We start from the raw sequence: 11,841 nt of genomic DNA, 5'->3' as shown, positions 1-11,841 counted from the left end.
TCTGCTTCTGAAAAATCAGCTACTGAAAACCCTACTCATCATGTTGCCAAGAGTCCAAACTGACTCAATGGCAACTGGTTAATAATGTCTCGAATGCCTGCCCAACACCTAAGCCTTATCTTTACATTTGGTCAATAGGAAATTATACCTTGTCAACATTCACAGTTGCTAAAGAGACTGATATTCTTTCTTTTTTTTTAAATAAATGTTTTATTGTGAATTGTGTGATAGTTTACATGGGAGAACATTAGTTTTACATTCATTCTATCATATTGTTTTATTGCCATAGTTACCATCCCGTCCATGCATCATCACCCAACCAAAGGGTATACCCTGCAAGCCTGCCCCCCATCCCCCCAGCCCCCAACGGTCATCAGCACACAGCCCCTTTCCCTCTCTGGATCTCAAGTCCCCAGCCACTCCATCTCTCCACATCATCTTCTCTGCCTCCATCTCAGGCATCATTGCTTCTCTGGGTAGGGTCCCGCTCTCCGCTCTTCATTGATGGTCCCAAGGCCCTCCGCTCCAAGACTGAAAAGTTAATCACTCCTCTCCTTGCTATAAAATGTCCACCTTTACATTTCCAACCCTCACAATCAGTCCTGATAACAATTATTCACTATTGCATCATAAGAGACCCATCCGCATTTCATTTCATCAATCCTTCCTAGACAGGTTGGATACTACTCACTGGAGACTCTACCTTCCTCCACACCCTTTGGATCTAGGTTCCCTCTTGAAAACTTGTAAGCCAGTCACTTCTTACCTTTGTATCCCTCCCCCCATTTTGGGTAGCCAATGTCCAAGTTGCCCTTCCCTGTCTACTCTTTGTAGGAATAGTTCTTGCAGCAGGGATTTGTTTCCTCTTTTGAGCTACTTCATTCATAGGTGTAGGTCAAGTTTAACAAATTGTATGAGATGACGCTTTTTTTCCTCTTCTTTCTTCTTCGGGTTGAGCTCTGTTCATCCAGTCATTGAAGCCAGGTCAAGTGGGTATCATTTGCAAGTGTGGGTGTTCTTGCGTCTGTCTGCCCTCTTCTTATGAGCTGGCCGCTTTGCTCTCCATTCTAGTCCTCTGTGGCTGTATCATTGACTCTGAGCCCATGAGTCCTCAGGTCTTGCCTCGCTGCTGGGCGACCAGGTCTCCACCCGGGTTCACAGTAGTCTGCTGAACGATGTAGGGCTAAGCTCGCCGCTTCATTGATGTTCTTCGGTCACTTCCCCTTATGGATGATGTGCGTGGTTGCCAATTAGAGCATGTATTTCCATTGCGTCTTAGTCTTGGAAGAGGATTTGCACTGAGTGGACCCGACCACTTGCCTTGATGTCTCCTGGGCAAGCAACTTGCTTGTTCTTGTAGTAACAGTCAGTCTGCCTCTATTGTTTTGTATTCTTCCTATAGGTCTTTCTTTCAAGAACTATCTTCTGGTTTTCTAGCTGCTCCAGACTGGTCTGCTTGTCCTTTCAAGTGGAAAATTTCCCATCTCTGAAGGTCTGGATGTGGTTCGGGCTTCCACCTATAGTCTTATGTATTGAAGAGGCTCCTCAGGAAACCTCCTTCACTGGCACATTGTAGCCCCATTTTAAGTATTCCAATCAGTTATAGGCAGAAGACGGGCTTACAAGCTTTCTATGGTGATATTTCTGGATATTCCTTTCTCTCCCCCTCTAGTGTCTGATTTATATTATAATGCACAGATAACCAAGGTTCAAGTAACAGCCAAGCATCTTAACCTTATTCCCCACTTTTCCCCATCCCAGAGCCCTGTTGTTCTGAAGCTGTGCCTATATCATTTTTTACCTCTGTCCCATTTAGCTCATTCATACCTGTAGAATTGTTCTCCCATCTGCTTTGTTCTTCCATTCCCCTCTCCCTACTTGTATATTGCCCCCCTCCCCAATATCCAAATTATCCTGTGTCTATTCCCTGCCCTGTGCTCCACCTTCCCCTCCCACTCCTGACCCTACCCCTACATCCTAGCAACCAGTTAAGAATCCACTTTAGTGGATTAGTATGGGTTCTTTTTCTTAGTCTTTTACAGTAGTAGTCCTATGCAGTATTTTTCCTTTTGTGACTAATTTCACTCAACATAATGTCCTTAAGGTTCATCCATGTTAGGAAGTGGCATGTAACTTCCTAGCATAATACTCCATTGTGTGTATGTACCACAGCTTGTTTATCCATTCTTCAGTTGATGGGCACTTTGGCTGTCTCTATCTTTTTGCTATTGTAAACAGTGCAGCTATGAACATTGGTGAGCATATATCTTCCCGTGTTGTGGCTCGTTTTTCTTGTGGGTAAATACCAAGTAGAAGAATTGAGACTGATATTCTTTCAAAGCTCTAGAGATTTGGAGGATCAGAGAAGAAGAGGAAGACCCCCAACTAGGTGACTGGCACAGTGGCAGCAGTAATGGGCTCAAATGTAGAAACAATTGCAAGGTTGGCCCAGGACCAGGCAGTGTTCTGTTCTGTTGTACAAAGAGTCGCTATGAGTCAGTACCGACTTGATGACACCTAACAACAACAGCAACAACAATTCTTTCAAAGGAGTTAACTACAGCTATGGCTAAGGGTTCAGTGGTAGAATTGTAAGCAGCCATGCTGGAGCCCGACTGCCACTGAATTGGTTCCAGCTCACAGTGACCGTGTAGGAGAGAGAAGAACTGCTCCATAGTGTTTCCTAAACTATAATCTTCATGGAAGCAGATTATCAGGCCATTTCCCCTCAGAGCTACTCGGTGGGTTTGAACGACTGACTGCTCAGTTCATAGTCATGTGTTTAACCTTACACCACCAGGACTCCTCTATGCTGTAGACCTAGATTCACTTTCCAGCCAATGAACCTGAAACACAGCTACTGCCCAGCTTGGGAATTGCTATGATGCTGAACGGATTTCAGTGGAGCTCTCAGGCTAAGATACTTCAGAAAAAAGGCCTGGGGATCTGTTGTTGCTATTATTAGGTGCCAATGAGTGGGCTCCAACTCACTTACCTATTGCTCAACAGAACAAAGCACTGCCTAGCGCTTCACTGTCCTCGCAATTGTTAGGCTTGAGCCCACTGCTGCTTCCACTGTGCAGATCTATCCTATTGGCAGTCTTTCTCTTTTTCGCTGTCTCTCCACTTTACCAGGTAATGTCCTTCTTCAGGGGCTGGTCCCTTTGATAATATGTCTGAAATCTGAGAGATGAAGTTTTGTCATCCTGGCTTCTAAGGAGCGTTCTGGCTGTACTTCTTCCAAGACAGATTAGTTTGATCTTCTGGCAGTCCATGGTAGTTTTAATATTCTTCTCCAACATCATAACTCAAATGCATGAATTCTTCTATGACCTTCCTTGTTTAACTTTCACATGCATATAAAGCGACTGAAAATATCATGGCTTGGGTCAGGTGCACTTTAGTCCTCAAGTTGACATCTTTATTCTTGAACACTTTAAAGTGATCTTGTGCAGGAGATTTGCCCAATGTAATACGTAGTTTAATTTCTTGACTACTGCTTCCATGAGTGCTGATTGTGGATCCAAGCAAAATGAAGTCTTTGACAACTTCAATCTTTTCGCCATTTATCATGATATTATTTAATAGTACATTTGTGAGGATTTTTTTCCCTTTACATTGAGGTACAATCCGACTAAATGCAGTGATCCTTTTTCTCCATCAGTGAATATTTACTTAAAGTTATCTTCAATTTCGGCAAGCAAGGTTGTACCATCAGCATATCAGAGATTTTTAATGAGTCTTCCTCTAATCCTAATGCCATACTCTTATTCATCTAATTCAGCTTCTTGAATTATATGCTCAGCATACAGACTGAAAAAATATGGTGAAAGAATACAGACCTTGTACACACCTGTCCTGATTTTAAACCATTCCGTATCCCCTTATTCTGTTTGAACGACTGCCTCTTGGCATCTGCACAGGTTTCTCATGAACACAATTAAGTGTTAAGGAATACTCATTCTCCAGAATGTTTTTCATAGTTTGTCATGATCCACACACTGAAGAAAGCCTTTGCATAGTGTAAAAAGCACAGGTAAACATATTTCTAGTCTTCTCTGCTTTCAGTCAGGATCCATCTGACATCATCAATGATATCTCTAGTTCCACGTCCTTGTCTGACTCCAGCTTGAGTTTCTGACAGCTCCCTGTTGATACACTCACTGGTACAGCCGTTTTGAATTATCTTCAACAAAATTTTACTTGTGTGTGATATTGATGATATTGTTTGATGATTTTCACATTCCATTGGGCTACCTTTTTGTGGAATGGGCACAAATATGGAAGATTGGTCTCTTCCAATCAGCTGACCAGCCAGCTGCCTTCCAAATTTTTTGGCATAGATAAGCAAATACCTCCAGTCTTGCATCAGTTTGTTGAAAGATTTCAATTTGTATTTTGTCAATTCCTGGAACCTTGTTTTTTGCCAATACCTTCAGTGCAGTTGGATTTATTCCTTCAGTACCATCAGTTCTTGATCATATGCTACCTCTTGAAATGGTTAAACACTGGCCATTTCTTTTTGATGCAGTGACTCTGTGTATTCCTTCTATCTTCTTTTCATGGTTTCAGCATCATTCAATATTTTACTCATGAAATCCTTCAATACTGCAAGTTGAGGCTTGAAATTTTTCTTCAGTTCTTTCAGCTTGAGAAATGTTAAACATATTCTTCTCTTTTGGTTTTCTAACTTCAGTTATTGTTTTCAGATGACATCAAATCAGTTCCAACTCAGAGTGACCTTATGTATGATACAATGAAATGTTACCTGACCCATCCCACAATTATTACCATTTTTTAAGCCTATTTTTGTAGCTACTGTGTCAGCCCATCTGGCACAGGATCTTCTTTTCTTTTGTTGATTCTCTATCCAAGTGTGATGGCTAAGGTTGTGTGTCAACTTGGCTGAGTCTCTATTCTTAATGGCTTGGCAATTATGATGTAGTCAGTCTCTCATGATGAAATCTGATATACTATAGTCACCTCCATGATGAGAGGGTCTTTCCTTGGAGTTGTGGTCTGCTTCTCATATATGTGGATGCTCTGAAAATGTGCACATGCTTTGTTGTTGGATCTGAATTCTGCATCTAGCTCATCATCTAACCTCTGGTTCTTTGGACTTGAGCCAGCAACCTGTCACCTTACTTGCTGACCTTGAATTCATTCACCTTTGCAGCTAGCAATGCCTTTTGTCTGACCTGCTGATCTTGGGGCCATCACTCTTGCAGCTATGTAAGTCAGGTGCAGCCTCCAGCCTGTTACCTGACCCCAGACATGGCACTTGCCAGTCTCTACAACTGAGTGAGCCATATCCTTGAAGCAAATCTCTCTGTGTATAAGGTTCACTGGTTATGCTTCTTTAGAGACCACAACCTAAGAACAACAATCATGTCCTTCTCCAGGGATTGGTTCCTCCTGATAACAAGTATGAAGTAAGGAAGATGAAGATTTACCACCCTCATTTCAAATGAACATTCTGAAGAAGTATCTAACAAGTTATAGTTAGCTTGTTGGATACTTCTTCCAAATTATATTTATTCATTCTTCTGACAGTTCATGGTCAATTCAATATTCTTTGCCAACACCATAGTTCAAATGCATCAATTTTTCTTTGGTTTTCCTTATTTACTGTCTAGCTTTCCCATGCATATGAGGCATCTGATAATACCATGGCTTTAATCAGATGCATCTTAGTCCTAAAAGTGACATCTTTGCTCTTGAACACTTTAAATAGATCTTTTGCAACAGATGTGCCTAATGCAATACGTCATTTGATTTGTTTTCTTTTTTAAGTTTTTATTGTGAATTATGTGACAGTTTATATGGGAGAACACCAGCTTTACATTCATTCTACCATATTTTGTTTCATTGCAGTGATTACAATCTCCTCCCTCCCTGAGTCCAGAGTCCCCAGCTGCTTCATCTCCATCTCTGGCATCACTGTTTCCCTGGGTAGGGTCCCACACTCTGCTCTTCTTACTTGATGGTCCCAGCGACCTCCACTCCTGGACTGCAAAATCAACCACTCATCTCCAAAACATCTACCTTTATATTTCCAACCCTCATAGTCAGTACTGATAGCAATTATTCACTAATGTACCACAAGATTCTTATCCCCATCTCCTTTCATCACCCCCATCCAGACAGATTGGAAACCACTCAGTAGAGATTCTACCTTTTCCCATAATGCTCTGGAACTAGGCTCCCTCTTGAGAGCTTGTAAGCCAGTCACTTCTTGCCTTTGTAGCACCCCCATTTTGGGTAGCCAATGTCTAAGATGCCCATCCCTGTTAACCCTGTGTACTGAGGGGGTGGGAATGATCCTCGCTGCAAAGATTTGTTCCCTCTTTTGAGCTACTACATCCACAAGTATAGGTCAAGTTCATCAAATTGTAGCTAATTACTATTTTTCTTCCTTTTCTTTCTTCTTCTAGTCAAGTTCTGATCATCCAGCCATTGAAGCCAACTCAAGTGGATAGTATTTCCCCTCACCTCGTATCAGCTGGACACTTCACTCTCTGCTCTAGTCCTCTGTGGCTTTGTTACTGTCTCTGGGCCCAGGAGTCCCCAGGTCTTGCCATACTGCTGGCCAACCAGGTCTCAACCCAGCTTTCTACTCCTGTAAATATTTAGAGCTTCAGAAACCCTATACAGGGTCACTATGAGTGGGAAATGACTCAATGGCACAAAACAACAAAGTTAGTAGTAGGATAAAAGAAAATTCACTTCTTGTTAAGAACTCAACAAGCATCTACTGAACACTGTGTTACTTATTAAGGAGTAGTGTGATAAAGGCCAGTCACTGATGGCTTATGACCAGTGTTAATCACAATTTGGTGAAGACAAGAGATACATAGCCACAAACTCATACTATTGGTATGTAGAGATTGATACAACAAAGGCACTTACAAAGAAATAGCAAAGAAATAAATTCTACCTCCTACAAGTTGTTGATTACTTCTTTTAGTACAGATACATATTGGTTGTTGTTGTTAAGTGCTGTTGTGTCGGTTCTGATTCAGCAACTCTGTATAGGGTTTCTGAGGAGTGGCTGGCAGGTTTGAATTGCTGATCTTGTGGTTAGCAGTCCAGTGCTTACCCTGTAGCACACACAGTACCCCAGTAGAGATATAAAGTAAATTCTGTATCCCAAACAAATTTCTACATTAGTGGTGACAAATTGGCATTTTCAAAACTTCTTAAAGCAGATAAACAATATTGGCAAACTTACAGATCTTAGGGGAATAAAAACAGGTGTTGCTCCAACCATTCTCACCATGGGCTCATAGCAGTCATAGAAAGGCACTATTATTATCACCTGAAGTCAGAACAAATAAGGATATACATCAATTTATTAATTCATTCAACATTCTACGTGCATAGGTAGATTTTTCTGGAGAGAAAGGTAACAGATCTCATCAAAGGGATATCCTAGTCAAAAATGTTAAAAAATTCTGTGTATTTCAATCAAGGCAATGATATCTAGAATCTAAGTGTTATACCTGACAGTGACAAGAGCAAGAAGCAAGGACAGAAGAGATTCTGCAGTGCTCTTTAGTATGGAGTTGTTAAAGGCACTTGAGTTGGTTCTGACTCACACCTACCCTGCACGGGGTCTCCAAGGAACAAGTGGTGCGTTGAACTGCCAACCGTGGCAGTTAGCAGTCCAGTGTTTATCCTATGGCACCATACCAGGACTGTTTTTAAAGTATTATCTTGAGAGTAAAGATGCTTTTCTCTTTCCAACAGCATTTCAAACCAGAATGGATTCAGGGAGATCAGTCAGGATGCTATTGTACTTGTTTGATACCTAGTTTCCCTTCAAGTTCCTTATATCTGGATTCTTTTTCTTTCTAGCCCTTAGAGATTTATTTCTTGATCCTTTTCCCCTAAACTCCTGGCTTGACTTTTGGGATAGCCCAACCAGTGTAATCATTATCACACTCCTAACCCCTAAATCTGGAGTTAGGGTTCTGACAGTTGGCCTTTCTATGAAAGTTTACACGTATAATTTATAAATATCATGTATACTCAATATTTCATTCTCTTAAAACCTATCAGTAGTTCCTGAAATTTTAATATTATTATAGTCTTCATATTTACCATTTCAATTGCTACAGAAAAATCCATTAATTCTACAATAATGTTTTTTTTTTATTCTTGGTTTTATAATAGTGCTACATTCACATGAAAGTACATACAGTTTCTCTATTCTTACTTTACTAAATAAATTCACAAAATTTATATTGGTAGATTAAAGAGTATAACGACTCATATGCCATTTTGTATGCATAGCCAAATTGCTTTTTGAAATATCTGGTAACAATTTGTAATTTCAAAATTCTACACTCAGTTGTCTCATTTAAGTTTTTGTTTGCTAAATTAACGGTACCCAATTACTGTTCAAGGAGCTCTGGTAGCGTCGTGGTTATGAATCGGGCTGCTAATCTCATGGTCAGCAGTTCAAAACTACCAGCTGTTCTGTGGGAGAAAGATGAGGCTTTCTGCTCCTGTAAAGATTTACAGCCTCGGAAACCCTGTACAGGGTCGCTGAGTCAGAACCGATTCTATGGCACATAACAACACCAAATGTTCTGTGGTGCTGTGGGTTAATGTGCCAGACTGCAAAGCCGTTTGAACTACAAGGTCGGCAGTTCAAGCTCACCAGCTGCTCCTTGGAACTCCTATTATACAGGGTTGCTGTGGGTCAGAATTGACTTGAAGGCACTTAACAACACAACAACAATTACTGTTGTAAATTTGTATGTTTTACTATTATGGTGGTGGTGGTTAGGTGCCACGGAGTCGGTTCTCATTCACAGTGACCCTGCATATAGGGTTTCTGAAGCTGCGAATCTTTATGGGAGCAGAAAGCCTCATCTTTCTCCTGTGGAACGACTAATAGTTTTGAAATGCTGACCTTGAGGTTAGCAGCCCAAGTTGTAACCAGTACATTACCAGAGCTTCTTTTTTACTACTATACTTCTTATGATATGAAACACCTGCTCAAAGCTTTTCCCTCTGGGGTCTTATGAAGTCCTTACCTTCTAACACCTCTTTATGTCTGTACCAGTAATTGAACTTACACTGAGGCCTACTAAGTGCACCACAAGAGATGTTAGATTTTATTGAGGACACAGAAACAAACCAGGCAGAGATTCTTCCCTCAAATGGACTCTAAGTTTTTTCATGACTCTGCAGTGTTCTCAGGGACTAAGATGGTTTATATTTGTAACTCTGGTGGGAAAGAGTGCTTAAAATGAAAGAGAGGCTGATACAATAAAGGAAGATAAATGAGGCAGTTAGGGTGGTAGAGAAGAGGATTATATCATCAGTCCTCATTATTCATGACTACATCCTTGTGAATTTATCTGTTCGCTAAAAATATTCGCTGCCTTGTGGCACACAGTAGCAGTGTGGAAACAAGTGAGGTTGCAAATAGGCTGGTTTGGTATAAGCAAATTTAGTATTTGTGAAAACATTATACAAGGGTCTTCAAAAAGTTCATGGAAATGTGTATTGTGGATAAAACAAACTATGCACGGATTTTGATTTTTTAAAAAATTTGTACCCAAATGAACTTATAATAAGGTTGGCAGTTCAAACTCACTAGCCGCTCCTCAGGATGAGCCAGAACCGACTCAATGGCACTTAACAATTTGTTATAAAATGTCTGAATAGGATCTAGTTTGAGGTACTAAGAAGGAAGAAACATCTGTTTGAAAAGAGCCCCTAACAGAGCAATAGGAATTCTGCTAAAATTGAAGTTAGAAAACAACATCAGATTTATGATGAAGCTTGAATGAAGAATGGTGAAAATCACTTATGCTTTGTGAAAAGTTTTTGGGAGTAGTGTCCTCCAAAATAAGCTGTTGACAAATAGATAATCTGTGCTGAGAAGGGACGAGACAATCTTGAAGATGAAGTCCACTGTGGCAGACCATCTAGCACTTTGAGAGAGAGAGAAAAAATTAATCTAGTTCGAGACCTCATTGGAGAGAACCAATGGTTAGTAGCAGAAACAACAGCCAACACCACAGGCATCTCAATTAGTTCAGCTTACATAATTCTGACTAAAAAAATCAAAGTTGATCAAACTTTCTGATTGGTGGGTGACAAAACTGTTACACTCAAATCAGCTGCAAACATGTGCAGTATTTTCAGTGGAAATTTTAAATAAGTGGCATCAAGTTACTGAAGCATTTCTTGGATGAAATGTAACAGGATGAAACACAGCTTCACCAGTACGATCCCATAGACAAAGTACAATTAAAGCAATGGCTACGAGGAGTTGGAAGTGATTTAGTCAAAGTAAAATCAAGAGCAAAGGTTATAGTAACAGTTTTGGGGGATGCTCACGGCATTTGCTTATTGAATTTCTGAAGGGCCAAATAATAATAACATCAGTTTATTATGAGAGTGTTTTGGAAAAGCTAGCTAAGGAATTAGCAGAAAAATGCCTGGGAAAGCTTAACTAGAGAGTCCTCTATCAGGAAAATACTCCTTATTCCTCTCATCACACAATTTTGTGAGAGTTTTTATGGAACTCCTTCTTACTATTTTAGGTGCTATCCATACAGCAATAAACAAGTTCTCATAGAACTTAAATCCTACTGAAGGAGAATTTCAATTAGCAAGAAAACAAATAAGTACATTTGATTATTTTAGATAGTAATAAATGGTTTTGCTGTTACTGTTAAGCATCATCAAGTCAGTTCCAACTCACAGTGACCCTGTATAAGGCTTCAGAGGTTTTTTAAATCTTTGCTGGAGCAGAAAGCCTCATCTTTCTCCCACGGAGCAGCTGGCAGCCTTAAACCATGGACATTGTGGTTCACAGTCCAGTGCCTATCATATGGAGCCCCCACATTCACAGTAATAAATGGTATAAAGAGAATACATGAGGTAAGTGTGATGGAATGTGAACATGACTACAGTTTCAAAATATTAGATAAAATTATCCGAGAAGATCCCTCAGAGGAGATGACACTTGAGAGGAGATGTGGAGAATGAGAATGAGGAAGTTATTTGTTCATACTACAAAGACTTATATTTGCATTGACAAACACTGATCTAGAACTCAGGGTCTAACAGTGAACAAAACAGACAACATTGCTGCCTTCAAGGAGTACATATCCTAATATGGTGGAGACAAACAATACAGAAACTTAAGTGAAGCATAATATGTAGAATGGGCTTCAAAAGAAGAGAATCTCTCTTAGGCTCAACTAAATATTCCTGTGACTGACTATAGGACACCCTTGCCACCAGACTGCTCATAGCTTTCCAGGAGAATAGTTATCACTGCATATGCATGTGAAAGTTGCACAATGGAAAAGGTGTTGGTGGTGGTTATGTGCCGTGGAGTCGGTTCCGACTTTACAGCGACCCTGTACAGAGTTTCCGAGGCTGTAAATCTTTACGGGAGCAGAAAGCCTCATCTTTCTCCCGCGGAACAGCTGGTAGTTCTGAACTGCTGACCTTGAGGTTCACAGCCCGATTTATAACCACTACACTACCAGAGCTCCTTAATGAAAAAGGAAGTCAGAAGAATTGAAAAAGGAAGTCAGAGATCGAGCCAAGGTTTAATCTTTACTTTTAAGGAGCATTCTGGTTGGAGTTCTTCTAAGACTGATTTGTTTGTTCTTTTGGCATTCTATAGTTTATTCAGTATTGTTTGCTGACACCAAGGTTCCAATGCATCAATTCTTCTGACTTTCTTTTTGGAATATATATATATATATATATAACTGATTGGAATACCTAAAAGGGGGCTACAACATGCCCAGTGAAGGAGGCTTCCTGTGGAGCCTCTGCAATACATAAGACTATAGGTGGAAG

The 11,841-nt window shown here is 40.4% G+C and overlaps 1 protein-coding gene across 1 annotated transcript in view; it reads right to left on the bottom strand.

Annotated features, from left to right (window-relative positions):
- CCBL2 (cysteine conjugate-beta lyase 2) overlaps positions 1-11,841 on the bottom strand; it is a 109,008-nt gene that overhangs the window by 42,453 nt on the left and 54,714 nt on the right. Inside the window, exon 5 of the mRNA XM_006831069.1 lies at positions 7,232-7,318. Coding sequence (XP_006831132.1) covers positions 7,232-7,318 — 87 coding nt within the window. The remainder of the gene's footprint in view (positions 1-7,231; positions 7,319-11,841) is intronic.

This window comes from Chrysochloris asiatica, unplaced genomic scaffold (assembly GCF_000296735.1).
Source record: "Chrysochloris asiatica unplaced genomic scaffold, ChrAsi1.0 scaffold00002, whole genome shotgun sequence".
Taxonomy (NCBI): Eukaryota; Metazoa; Chordata; class Mammalia; order Afrosoricida; family Chrysochloridae; genus Chrysochloris; species Chrysochloris asiatica.
This window is presented reverse-complemented; position numbering and strand designations above follow the sequence as displayed.